The sequence below is a fragment of the Cherax quadricarinatus genome, chromosome 67 (assembly GCF_038502225.1).
Source record: "Cherax quadricarinatus isolate ZL_2023a chromosome 67, ASM3850222v1, whole genome shotgun sequence".
NCBI lineage: Eukaryota > Metazoa > Arthropoda > Malacostraca > Decapoda > Parastacidae > Cherax > Cherax quadricarinatus.
Genome location: NC_091358.1, coordinates 8,009,366 through 8,024,598, shown reverse-complemented (window position 1 = coordinate 8,024,598; position 15,233 = coordinate 8,009,366). Strand labels below are relative to the sequence as shown.

Below are 15,233 nucleotides of genomic sequence, written 5' to 3'. Positions count from 1 at the left end.
TCCTCTAAAGAACGCCCCTACTCATGGAGCTCTGAGTGGGTACAGGGTTTTAAAAACATCTTTTTCCTAACCTAATGACAGATGGGAAGTCAGGTAACGGTCAAATAACGTGGTAGATGGGAAAGAACAAAAAGGCATATTGTTGTGAATGGAACAATACATAAATAACCCACACATAGGAGAAAAAAGCTTATGACGACGTTTCGCTCCGAGTTGAACCATTGTCAAGTCACACAAACACACGAAGCTGAGGAATCCAGTACGTATATATATTGGAGAAGGGGACAATGAGAGGAAGAAGGAAGTGAAGAAGTAGTGGCAGAAGTAGATGGTTAAGCCAAGTAACGCTTCATGGGAGGAGCCCAGCCGCAGAGCCCAGTCTCCGGGGATGACTACTTGCTCTGGCCCGCGGGCGCCGCCGTCATAGCCAGGCTCGTCAGAGTCAGCGCCGACCACAGCAAATCCTGAGCTATCATCACCTGCGACTACTGTAGCTGTACCTCGTCCTGTTGTCTGTTTCTGTCTCAGGCTACTGAATACCTGCTATTCACCCTGGCTAGTACTTGCTACTGACCCTGGCTAGTACCTGCTACCGACCCTAGCTAGTACCTGATACACTGGCTAGTATCTGCTACTCACTGGCCAGTACGTGCTACTCACACTGGCTAGTACCTACTACTCACACTGGCTAGTGCCTACTACTCACACTGGCTAGTGCCTACTACTCACACTGGCTAGTACCTGATACTCTGGCTAGCACCCACCACAATTTAGTACCTATGACTCGCCAGCTAGTAAGTGCCACTTACACTAGGATTTGTATGCCCCTTTTGCTAATATTTGTTACACTCACTAGCCAGTTCATTTTTTAATGTACATCCTAGTACCTACCAACACAAACTAGTAAATATCACTATGTTCCTAATACTTGTCGGCAACACTAAAGCCTCACCACATACTAGCCAATACCATACCTGCCCATACAGTAATGATACATATCTAAACTCTACTAGACAGTAATGTACCAACACCATTCAAAAAGTTTTGCTTGTCACAATACATCGAGGCGATTATATACAGTTAGCTCGCGCATCTGTTCGCGATTAGTGGAAGGAAGATGGAGCCTCCTCATTATCAAGGCTGACCCACAAGATTGTAGTGTTTATTTTCGCATATGCTTGTCACGCAGATATAATAATATTATATTTGTCATGTGCATGCAGACAAACAGACCGACACACACACGAACGTACGTACTTTTGATGATTCGAACATTAGCTTTCAGAAGTCTCAAGAAAGTGTCCTTCATGGCCCTTTTATACGACATACGTTGTCCATCTTGGAGTATGCAGCACCAGCATGGAACCCACATCTAATAAAGAATTATTAAGAAAATAAAGGAAGTGCAAAGCTTTGCAACGAGACTAGTGCTAGAGCTAATGGGAATGAATTATGATGAGACTGAAGAAAATGACCCTGAGAGCATTAGAGGAAAGAAACAAGAGACATGAAAATGATACACAAAATTCTCCAAGGAATTGATAGGGTGAAGGGATAGACCGTATGAGTGGTAGGAAATGGGTATATACAGTTAAAGATACAGATGGGTCACAGAGAAGTCAGGAAGTATTTCTTCAGCATAAGGGAAAGGGAGGGGTCGGGAAGTGCAATGACCTTTTAACGACGTAGTAGTAGTGGAGGTAGTTTTAAAAATAAGAATGACAGTTCCCGCCATTCGTACAGTGTCTCAAAAAATGTACACACTGCAGTGAGTACTCTAGACAACCTTATAAATGTAAAGAGACCAAGCCTCTTCAACACCCTCCCTTCATACATAAGGAAAATTACCAAAGAGATCCCTAGCAGTCTTGAAGAGGAAACTGAATAAGTTATCGTTAGTTTCTGATCAGCCGGGCTGTGGTGCCCACATTGGACTGAAAACGGCTAGCACCAACAGACTGGTTGATTAGGCTAGAGCTAACCAACATTAGGTCTGATTTAGGATTGGGTCAGAGGGACGGTGACCACGAAATAGTCTTCAGGTAATCTTTTCATAAAGAATAAGTTTTCATAAAGTTATCCCCCCCCCAGAAAAAGTGTGGCATGTATTTAATGTAACGAACACGGCAGGAAATGCGCTACATTCCAGGACCTTGAAATTGTGCAGCGGTTTGCATCTATGCCAGCAGAAACCTTGACACGGGTTGCTTGCACTGTTCGCTGCTGTCAACACCAATAACATGCTAACATAACACTTCGACATCTGCTGTAATGAACCACATGACAGAATGTCATATAAATTGTACATGCTACGTTTGTTAATAACTAGTCTCTTTTTGTAGTATGTATAAACTTTTTTTGAAACATCCTGTAATTCTTTCCGGCCAATACTATTTTATTGAGGAAACACTAAACCCGTACGGTTCATACAGCGCCGTGTAGAAAGTGAGGAGGAGAAAACTGGGTTTTATCCAAGGAATACTTGTGATTGGTTTCGAGAATTTTTTTTCTCTCAGCCCGGCCTGAGCCAAATTTTGCTGTTCAATCTGGCTGTTGTTGCTGGCGGTCCGCTTGCTCACATACCCATCACAGCCTAGTTGATCCGGCACTTCGCAAAATGTAGTGGTCTAGTTTTTCCTATTCCGGCAATATTTCTAATACCTGCTGGTAATAAGTTGAATGGTCCTGGACCACAGATGTTGGCTGACACATATTCGCTAATTGTGCCCGTGGGACCTTTGCTTTTCACTGGGTATATTTTACACTTCCTCACATATCTCTCGCACCTGTACTTTCTGGTAGGACTATGCCCTCAAGTATATTCCATGTATAGTTTACCTGGAATATGTATCTTCGCTATATTAATTTTAGCTCCAGAGATTACATTCCGAGCACCTTGATGCGTTCCCAGTAGTTTAGTTTATTTGCACTATGCTGGCAATAAATGATCGCTTTACCGGTTCCAGCTCTGGTATCTCTCCTGCCTTGAATGGAGCTGCCATCGCCGAATAACCTTCTAGACCCGAGACCACAATTCATATCATTCCTTTTGTGTTGAAAGCTCTAATCGTCCAGCCTGTTATTTTCCTGACCTTTGCGGCGTTTGCCTTATTGTGTTATCTTAATGAATGTTCATCTACCACTGTCATAACCAAACCTTTCACACGTTCCTTTCGTTCTACGAGATAGTCTTCTAGTGTTTTGTATCCAGTGCTGCTTTTCAGTTCTTCATTCTTCCCATATCTGAACAGACCGGAAGCCTTTACTGATGTCTGCTAGCAATTTTCTTTTATCCTTTACCGAGTCGACTTTTGTGCATATTTTGGTATCGTCCGCAAAGGATTATACGAAGTTGTGGCTGTTGTTTTTATTGATGTCCACCATGACAATGAGGAACACTACAGGCACCAACACTGTGCCTTGGAAAACAGTTGATTTTTTTTTAATCTGCTAAGGCTAGATTTTGCTTTGTGTACTACTACTCTCCCCTCTATTCTATTCGATAAAAACAGAATAATTCCTTTCCTTTCCTCTTATACCTATTGACCTAATTTTATGGGCTACTGCTCCATGATCGCATTCGTCAAATGCTTGACAAAATCCGTGTAGACCGCAGCTGCATTACGGTTTTCTTGCAAAAACCCTATAATTTTATTATAATGATATTAGCAGTTGTGACAAGCATGATTTTCCTACTCTAAATCCATTTTGACTTGGATATTGTACGTCTTGCTTTTCCATAAAATTGGGAATTTGGCATCTCACTACCCATTTAAGGACTTACGATTTGTGATGTTAGTGCTACAAGTAATGTTAGTTCTACTGCCTTATTCGTCCTAATAAGCTATATCTGCACTCTTTTGAGAAGAGCGTCTTTGTGATCGGAGTATATTGTATTTGAAATTGCTGTCTCTAATTACTCCTTATTATTCGTTTAGATCAATGCCTTTGATGAGTTTCGAGTTTTTCTACTCCTGAAACCCAGCCATGGGACAAGTTTGTCTGGTGCTTGCCTGGTCAACCAGGCTGTTGCTGTTGGCGGCCCACAGCCCCACATATCCATCACAGCCTGGTTGATCGGGCACCTGGTGAAGATACAGTTTCCTCTTGAAGACTTCTACACTTGTCCACCAGTTTCTGATTTCTGGGAGGATGTTGAATAATCTGAGACCACGAATGTTGCTACAATGTTCCCCTATTGTTCTCACTGCACTCCTGCTTTTCACTGGGTTTATCTTGAACTTCCTCCCTAGTATATTTTAATTTCTAGTAGGTTTTGCTATCTGTTCAAAATAAACTTTTCACAAATCCTCAGTTTCTCTCTGGTATATGTTTATTAGGCTAATGTTCTTTTTTCCATGTACTATTTTTGGTACAGTGCTTTTACCTACCATCTTTCATTTAATTACAAATTTGGAAGGTTAAAATCTCTGAGGATAATACTATATGGTGAAGGACATTCAAGACAATTTTCTTCCTTATCCGTTTCGAGAATCATCTACATTTGTTAAAAGTGATTTATATACAAGAATAGTCATAATATTTAATTTTCCAAGTAAGCATTAGTATCAGATTTATGTATTCATCATAAATTCTCGTGACGTTTGTGGCCACTTGGAAAAGGACACCACTATTAGACCAGTGTGTGGGTTTGTTTACTTCTGAAATTGTGTTAGCTCTTCTTGGATATGCACTGTTCATTAGTTTATCTCCGGTTTTCCCTATCCGGTTTTGTAAAATGGTAGCACTCTTTATCACTGTGATCCGCTCAGTACAGGGATACTTTTTCATTAATCAGTTTACTTTGTCAATTTATATTATTACTTGTTATTGTTTGTAATTTAAAATACTCCTGACATCTAACCCGGCGACAGTGCGGATGACCTTGCAGGCGAGTGAACCCAGCATTATTTATGACCTGTGACCACCCATGGCACCCTGGTGTGATGACCCAGGATGAATGTTGTTATGACTAGCTCTTTTTGCACTTGACCTTGTATTATTTCTATCATACTAAAACAACTGTACCGTTTTAATAACTGATCGGCAACTCCGTGGCCAATTCTTTGAAGATGTTCATGTTAACACTATTTTGTTCTGCTTTACATAATTTGCACTTATGTTCACTGTTATTTGTTGATAAATTTGTTGTCATGTTTCACAGATTCACTAGCGCCTTTCAACACTGTAATTTACCAATGGCTCGAGAAATTTTAGTTTCCTCTAAGCACTCACCGCACGTTATGCTTATGCACATCACACTGGAATGGAGGGTAGCTCCAATTGTTTGGATCAAGAACCCTTCACCAGTATCGTCACCCCTCCCCTCCTTAAAAGGTTCACCTTTACATCATTAACTACATGAAGCCTTGATGCAGATGAAGGGCTCTTTATCCACGGAACGAGTGCTAACCCCCCTCCCTTTTCCATGAATCGAACTTGATTACCTCTCATTTTCCAGGCACTGTATGAACCATATGGGTTTAGCGTTTCACCATACATTATAATTATTACACCATATAGTAAATGCCAATGGTGACACTATTCCAATCACTCGTCTCGCTTAGAATACTGATGAATTAGACATATGCAAGGGCATTTTTACTAAAGATACCCAGATGTTACACATGTAATTCATCATGTCCGTATGGCATACCACTAATTTATCTTTGACATATATTGATATACCATTGTACGTGTTGAGGGTTCTATTCAAAGCAGATGAGATATCAATGCTGGAACAGATAAAGATATCGTTTATGGCTCGCATAGAGCCAGTAAAACAAGTTACTGGGAATGCCGCAAAGTAATGAATAGGTTCTCTTTTGAGCGGAAAGCGCCAAGTCCCAAAACCTACACACCATCATAACTAGTACTAATGATAGAAATCAGAAGAAATGCACAATTAAACCCGTTAAAAAGCAGGGGCACCATCGGCACAATATAAGAACACTTATCAACATCCGTGGGCCTAGACTAATCAATATTCTACCAGAAGATATCAGAGACACTGCCGGAACAAGTGTAGTGTTCAAGAGGAAACTCGACTAGTACCTGCGCCAAGTGATAGATCAACCTGGCTGGGATGGATATGTGGGCCAGCAGCAACAGACTGGTTGATCAGGCAAGCATCAGACAAGCATGACAGGGAAGGTAGGAAAATTCTCGAAAGCAGACACAAATATGCCGGCAACACTGTGTGATGCCCACCTCTTACACTGTACATATCCTCCCGAATAGTGACCCGCCGCTTGCATCGTATAGTAGGCGCAAAGTACACTGCACGGCCAGTTAAATACTTACATTGTAGAGCACAGGTCTTGTACACGGTAATATCCACCCCTTAGAGTACTCACTTCTTATATCGTACAGTAACCTGCAGTTAAAGTTAAGTACCTGCCACCCCACAATCGTAGCTCACCCCGCTCAACACTTGTAGTTTCACTTCTAACCTGCGCCGCACCTTAATCAACTGATTGCAAATCAAGTCACTACATTTATATTATACGATGTATATAAAAGAGCACCAACAGCAAAAACAATGGTAGCAGTTACATCAAAGGCAACAGAAGTAGTAATATTGATAGTATAAATAGTACTAGTAACTAATATCAGTACTTCAAGGTCAATGTTTTTCTTGGAAGTGGCAGGTGTTGCCGACAAGTATGTTAAGAGAGTTAGTTACTGTTGAGCCAACCTATATTATAGGCAACGTTTCGCTTTTTGGAGAGCTTTATCATGTCATGATAAATCTCTACCCTGAGCGACACCTAGTCCACAATAAATATTTGCTTTGTACAAACTGTCTACCTACCATATTAATTTTGTAATTATTATTGTGTAATGTATAACTAAGAACTGTTTCTTGGATAGCACTGACAACGTTACTATAATTTGTTGCTGCTTTTTATGTATAAGACTTGTGACACATTATGAACAAGAATCTTTACATGGAAATACTCTGGTGTTTTAACCTACCTGCCGTGTTTTTTTTTTTTTTTGGGCCCAGAACTTATAAATTTAGCTTGTATGGCAAACAACATTTTCCCAAACCTGCCAAGCGCATATTTATTTTTGTTACAACTGCGAAACGGTCTGTACATTACGCATCAAATGCAGGTTGACTTTCGTTAAATATAACAGCCCTAATTACATTATATCACGCAAATTTTGGAAAGGTTAGGCTAAAATATTAGGTCGGTTTTGATGTAGAACTAAAAATTTGCATACTATGTCGAATCATATAATACATTTGTCAGCCAATAAAATATATTTTCAAGCAAATTCAGCTTGTCTGAGAGCTACTTCCGAGTAACGTCATAGAAGCTAAAACGTTGCGTAGTTTGAAAAATAGGTTAGATAAATACATGAGTGGGTGTGAGTTGGACCTGACTAGCTTGTGCTAGCAGGTCTGATGCCGTGCTCCTTCCTTAGTGGATGTGACCTGGACCTGACTGGATTGGGTCAGTGGCATAAGCCGGTAGCCGACTTGGACCTGCCTCGCATGGGTCAGGAGGCCTGTTGCAATGTTCCTTCTTATGTTCTGGTTATAAACATGAACGGTGATCACCAACGGCTTGGATGGTCGGGATCGCCGTGATTAGCGGACTAAGGATTGAGCCTCCACCACCACTAGTGCCGAGTGAACCACGTAGGTTTAGTGATTTGTAAAGTAAAATACAACCTGGCTATAAAGCACAATATATATACAATAGAAAATAATCCTCTATCACTCCTTCATTATCCTACCCCTCAAGACAACATAATTGACTAGTTTTTGCTTCCATAAATCTCTTCATATATACCACTTCTCATTTCACCTTTATGAAAATTCCTCACCCGTGTTATATGATCAAAAACTCATTACTGCGTGAAATTGATATCATAATAAGTGCCGACACCCAACTAGTCAGCTATTTAACCAGAATAATTGATTGATTTTGTGAAATATAATGTTGCTAACCCCTCAAAGGAGGTTCCTTGATGCCGGTGAGGGGGCTCTTGATCTAAGGAATTGGATGTGCTCCAATTCATTGAATTAAGCCTGAATGCCTTCCATAACCCCCTCCCTCCCCCACGGGCACTGTATGATCCATATGGGTTTAGCGCTCCCCATGAAAATAAATGTTGATAAGGTCATTACGAGAGTTTGACAATGATCATTGCTTGGAGGTTATCTTGTGAGCTGTACCTTACGTTATGTGACCTTGAGCTGTACCCTGCACTGAGTGACCTTGTGAGCTTGCGCCCTACATCATGTGACCTTGAGCTGTATCCTACACAGTGACCTTGTTACCTGTATTGTGCGACTATACCCTACAAGGTGTGACCAATATGGTGTGAACAGCAAACAAGTGTCCACAAGACCACAACTACGTGCCTGATGGGACACAACCACGATCCGGCGGGACCACAACCACGTGTCCGGCGGGACCACAACCACGTGTCCGGCGGGACCACAACCACGTGCCCGGCGGGACCACAACCACGTGCCCGGCGGGACCACAACCACGTGCCCGGCGGGACCACAACCACGTGCCCGGCGGGACCACAACCACGTCTCCGGGGAGGACCACAATCACGTGCTGTTAGTCTTCCGTTAATACTGAATACTGGCCAATTATTATATGCACGCAGAAGCGCTAAACCCATATGGGTCATCTTGTGCCTGATTAATGGAAGGCAGTCAGGTCTGATCCAATGAGCTCAAATTCCTTGGATCAAGACATAACAAAATCGTCAAGACGCTTCCCATGACGGGTAATCATCGGTATAATTATTATTATTATAATTAAGCGCTAAATACGTAACGATATGAACATGATGGATGTTTCATTATTTTTATTTATTTTATTACTTAGTTTTACTATTTTATTATTACTTATTTTATTAGTTTTATTACTTATTATTCTCATTACTTATTTTTATTATTTTTTTACAGATTTATATTTACAATTGTCTTATTTGTTACAAGCAAATTTAGGGTAGTTGCTTAATATAATTATTAATTAAATATTCTAAACATAATAAACAAGTATGTCAAATATACTTGTAACAGAAGTCAATTGTAGACATAAATCCAGATGTACTTCTGTTACCCCTTTGTAGCATATTATTATTTTGAAAGTTCTAAACCCATAGGGGTCATATAGCGCCTGAGGTATTTACTGATATATTAAAAAATATTAAGAAACAAAAAAAAACTATGAAGTAAGATATGTGTTAATTTGTTTTGATTATAAATTGTGTGGATGGTTGTCGAGGCAAATTTGATACAATACTGAACTCTTAATACCATCCCCAATATGGTTTTATATTATTTTTACATTCGTAGGGGAATCGTTAAATCCGTAAGGGTTAAAATCAGGTTTAATCACAGGAGCCGGGTACCTTTATTTCACTTGGTCAGCATGTAGGTAACCCTCTTTGGAAGGTGCCAGTGTTCTTACCTGCACGATACATGTACAGTACACGCGCGCGCGCGTGTATGTGTGTGTGTGTGTTGCGTAATCCCTGATCACAACACCAAAAAACACTACTGGTACTGAAATGTATTTTCAAACAAATCGCTGGATCTTGAACAGTAATTAACTAAGGAATTTTGAAATTAAAATATGTGTAAAAATTGCATTTGCATACACAACTAAAATCGCACTAAGTTCTTACAAAACATACAGCGAAATAAATATGTCTTAATAAAATACATTATATTGGCTTTACGCTCTAGCTTGTAAAACACACTTTTCCTTAACATACAAATGAAGATTGTGGTGGGATATTTATTTTTTACTTCATTTACGATTGTAAAAGCAACTAGTCCACTTTAGAACGCAATTAAATTCCAAGCGCTTTCGAGATCTGTTATCTCTATTACATTCTCAAAAATGGTATTTCCTGTAGAATGTGATTGAAAGATCACATAAGAGCTTGATATTAAATTACCACTTGTTTCTTGTGATCTTGTACGTAAGACTTCCAGTTTTGGTCACTGCCCATTTCCTCAAATTTCAGAGTAACAGGTAAGGGGAGGGATGCGTCCAGCAGTTTGCTTTACGTATTTAACAAAATATTTATCTTGTCTTATGGCGTCATTTGTCTGTTAATAGAGATTGCTGTAAAGTAAATTCATCCATGTACGTTCATGCTTACCCCTAACATGATTACCGCTAACAGTGCTCACACAACACCAGTACTCACAGCCTCACAAACAGCACTACTGTTCACACAGCCTCACACTCACCACCAGTCCTAACAGCCTCACAAACACCACTACTGTTCACACAAACACAGCACTGATGCTCGCACACCCTCAAAACAGCACCAGTGTTCATACACAGCACCTGTGTTCGCACACAGCATCAGTGCTCACGCACAAAGCACCGGTGCTCACACACCAAGTGTTCACACAACCACAGCTCAATCCCAGTCACATAGAACAGATGACAGGATTGATATTACATTTATACAATGCATTAAACCTATAACGTACATGTTCAGAAACCATGTGGTAATTTACCAAGAAGCAATACCTAAGACTAGGTACAAGAGCTGGGTGGTAGCAAAGGTTAGGTGGGCGGCGGTCCCCCCCATACCACCCCCACCGCCAAGGTCAGCCAGCACCCCGCTGTGAGGGTGGGGTACTGTTCTGCCCTGACCTCACCTCCCGTCGACCCACGACCTTACAACAAAAAGGTCGGGGTGAAGGTGTCAAGCCGGGCCAGGTAGTTAATGGTTATTTGGCTGCCTTGTAAAGAAGAAAGGTGTACCTTCAGCTTCGTACCATGTGGCGCCGCTCTGCCTAGCTGCACCAATGAGCGGCGCCACTAACCACGACCTCCAGCGCCATATATGACCTCTACTGGCCAACGCCTTTCTCATGCATCGTACAGAGGCAAAAAAATTTATTCCCCAGATCGACGGTCATTAATACAAATAACGGCTCGGTAATAACACATCATTATTTCAACTGTCCATTCTAGCCACTCACATACATCACTATACTATTTTTTCATGGGGGAAGCGCTATAAAACGAACTTCACAACTCTTGAACTATGTTCTGAGATTTAAAGAACCTAACCTGGGAGATTATTCAAGTACTCGTGAAAATAAAAAAAAATAAATACAGAACAGGCCTGGTCATGGACCGGGCCGCGGGGGCGTTGATCCCCGGAATAACCTCCAGGTAACCTCCAGGTAACACAAACGCGAACACTTAGAATAACCTGGAATATTATTCATATGCTCATGAAAAAAAATAAATACGAAACACACACGAACACTTAGAATAAAACTAATAAATACTGTACTATTAGCACAAACAGAACACAAATACTATACAAACCAAAACTATAACATTGGTTACGGAGAAACCTAATATTCTTTAGTAAATAAATTGCGCAGTTATTATGGATATAGATAAAAGTAATTTATGAGCTAGAATATCCTCATGATTCCTCCAGAGGATTAACTTCACCGTGGCTCTTTCTATCTCTCAGCTCACAGTAGATCTGGGATCTGGCTGTTGGCGAAAGTAGTGAACTTTGATAGTGTGTGCAGGTTCGAATCCTGCTGTGGACTGACGGATAATGTTTGTTAAAATTTCGCCCGTTTGCTAATTGTTAAGCATTATATATATATATATATATATATATATATATATATATATAAAGTTTACAGTACTTTAATAAACACAATGAAATATTTTTTTATCGTTAATTTCTTAATTATTTTTGCGAAATTATTGTATGCACAAATTTTCGCTTGTTTTATTCGGCAAGAAGAGCGTTGCTATTTAAGCCAAAATAGCAAATTTTACCTATTCGGCACGACATATATAATTATATTTATATATAATGGTATGATGATTTCAATGTATTTCAGAGCTTTACTTGGTTTGCTCTAATTGTGTCTAATGATTAGCTGACGGAGCACTGAGTCTCCACTACTCCTTGAGCTAAATTACGCACGTGTTAGCGCTTCTATTTAAAAAAAAAAGTCGGATTCATAACCTTTTTGCAAACGAAACTAGATTTTTTTGTAGTGATGCAATTCAGTTGTAAGACTATAAATTACATTTGTCTCTGGACAGTTTAAATAATCTCTGACGCCAGTCGCAGTGGCCGCCGTCTCTGCGCTTCAAGGAACAAATATAAAAACAAATATATAGAAATTATAATATATATATATATATATATATATATATATTACATCATTATTATTTTTTATTAACATATCGGCCGTCTCCCACCAAGGCAGTGGCCCGAAAAAGAAAAACTTTCATCATTCACTCCATCACTGTCTTGCCAGAGGCGCGCTTACACTACAGTTATAAACTGCAACATTAACACCCCTCCTATATATATATATATATATATATATATATATATATATATATATATATATATATATATATATATATATATATATATATATATATACTATAACACATAATACTAACATATGGACGAATATTTCCCATAGCCAGTGTTCTTCAGTATGTTTCTCGGATGCATAAGTTAATGCCGATATTTAACAGTTCCGGCGAGTCTCGCCAGGTTCACTTCATGAATAATGTCGTAAAACTGGTTCACCATCCTAGCACATTCATTAATATTAAATAAAAATAAAAACTGGTGTCTGAAAGCTGCACATGCCGTTATCATAAAAATATTCTCTTATCTGCTCTTAACGCACAGCTATGATTTATGTAAGTTCTGAGCACGAGTCCTGTTTACCACCTAAGGCTGAACAAGGACAACCTTGTAAAACATTTTTTTTAAATTAAATGTGTCCTATAACCCGTTATTAGAGCAGTTAACAGAGGTTTTTGGATATGCGGAGCAGCGACTGACTAAATCGACGCTAGGCTACTCTGCCTACCTTCCAGCCAGCGGAAGAGTTGGAGTCGCCCTTGTCCTTGAAGTATGGCACGTTCTGCACCATCCAGTCGTAGATCTGGGAGAGGGTGGCGCGTCCTTCAGGGGACGACAGGATGGCTTGAGCGATGAGGTCAGCATAGGACATGTTGCCCCAGGGATTGCGGCGGGAGGTGTTCTTCTTGGGCGGCCCGCCCGAGGGGTCGCCGATGGCGCCCGGAGGCCGGGCTTGGTCCACTGGCACCGGGCCCTCGGCGCCCACCGCAAATGGTTCCTCACCTTCCCTGTAGCCCTCGGGGCATGGTTGGGGCCACGTGTTGGCACGCGAACGGGCTACGGGCTCAAAGTTTGGGTCAATCTCAAGGCGGTGGAGAGGTGGAGGCTGGCGGGTGGTTGGTGTTACGGGAGTAAGAGGCATCCCCACCTGCAGGGGCGGGCCGCCCACGTGCCGACCACCACCCCCTGGAGGCGTGTGGCCGCTCATACCCACACTAGTGGGCGGCAGTGCCACAGGCGTAGTTTCCATATCATGCCCTGAATCGGGTTCCTCTTTCACTAACGAAAAGAAACTTGAAGCCATGGTGTAAACAAGTGTGAACAATATGACACTAAGAGTGATGAAGTGAGTGGTAGCACAGTGATGGTGGAGTTAAGAGGCGGTGTCACCGGGGCCAGGTGAACATGATCATCACACAGAGGAACACGGGCGGGTGAACATGATCATCACACACAAGAGCACGCGTCCTTAGGCTACGCGCCCCACCAACTGACTGACGACTACACCGATGTACCTCGCCATGCCGCCTCGCGCCACCAGAGCGGCGCCACCAGCCACGACCTCCCTCGCCCTATATCACCTCTACCCTACACCTAACGTCACACCATACACCACAACTATTAACAAACATGCTCACTTAATGCAAAAAATACAGCATAGCCTAACTGGCAAGCAAGGATTTGGTTAAGTGCGCAGCAGGGGACGGGCTGTCGACTTGCACAGGTATGGCTCAGACACTGCAAGCCTCCCAGTTGCCAGACACACTACCATCACCCAGACACTCGACACATATTACAACACCTCATTTAATACACACACACACACACATTAAAGGAAACCATCTTCACTTCAATGCGGAGATATCAATATAAACAGTGTCGCAGATATTCCGGTTTGAACCGATTTTCCCGAATACGTCATATTTAATAAGCAACTAACTTTAGATATTTACATTTTGCGAATACTCTATTTCAATAAAATTATTGACAAACTGATAAACAAAACAGTCTACATTATAAAATAAAGTTTGGTGAAACAGCTCAATTATTATTTTTATTTATTATTATTCATTATTATTATTATTACTATTATTATGGGAAAGCACCAAATCCGTATTGGTTATACAGCTCCCGGGGACTGGGAAGTAATCAGGGTTGATCCAAGGAACGGGAGGACACCTCCAGATCTTTGAATTAATACATGCTTTAGTTATTATACCTGCTTCATCGGACATATTAGGAGCAAAAAAAAAAATCTCATGCACAGAGTGAAGAGGTGGTTGTCACCGGGATGATCTGGAGGTATTCGTCGTCACCAGGAAGATCTGAGGTATGCATCGTATCCAGGATGACATAGAGGTAGTCGTTGTCACCAGGACGACCTAGAGGTGGTCGCATGAGGCCTGGTCTCAGACCGGGCCGCGGGGGCATTGACCCCCGAAACCCTCTCCAGGTAAGCTCCAGGATGATCTGGAGGTGGTCGTTGTCACCAGGATGAGGTAGAGGTATTCGCCATCACCAACATGACCTGGAGGTATTCTTCGTCACCAGGATGATCTGGAGGTATTCGTCGTCACGAGGATGATCTGGAGGTGGTCGTCACCAGGATGATCTGGAGGTATTCGTCGTCACCAGGATGATCTGGAGGTATTCGTCGTCACCAGGATGATCTGGAGGTGGTCGTCACCAGGATGACCTGGAGATCGTCGTTATCATAAGGATGATCCGGAGATAATCGTCGTCACCAAGATGAAATTAAGGTAGTCATTGTCACCAGAATAATCTGGAGGTATTCGTCGTCACCAGGATGACCTGGAGGTGATCGTTGTCACCAGGATGACATAAGAGGTGGTCGTTGTCACCTGGATGCATTCGTCACCAAGACGATCTGGATGCGGTCGTTGTGACCAGGATGACCTGGACATAGTCGTTGTCACTAGGATAACCGGGAAGTGGTCGTTTTGACCAGGATGACCTGGAGGTATTCGTCGCCACCGGTTTGACCTGGACATAGTCGTCGCCACCGGGATGACCTGGACATAGTCGTCGTCACCAAGACGACAAGGGGGTCGTTGTCACCA

At 41.6% G+C, this 15,233-nt stretch overlaps 1 protein-coding gene across 1 annotated transcript in view; it reads right to left on the bottom strand.

Moving 5' to 3' along the window:
• The window catches only part of LOC128699655 (forkhead box protein O4-like), a 188,320-nt gene extending 174,206 nt beyond the window's left edge, over positions 1 to 14,114 (bottom strand). Inside the window, exon 1 of the mRNA XM_053792410.2 lies at positions 12,881 to 14,114. Within this exon, the coding sequence (XP_053648385.1) occupies positions 12,881 to 13,456 (576 nt within the window). The 5' untranslated portion in view covers positions 13,457 to 14,114. The remainder of the gene's footprint in view (positions 1 to 12,880) is intronic.
• Between the last annotated feature and the right edge of the window lie 1,119 nt (positions 14,115 to 15,233).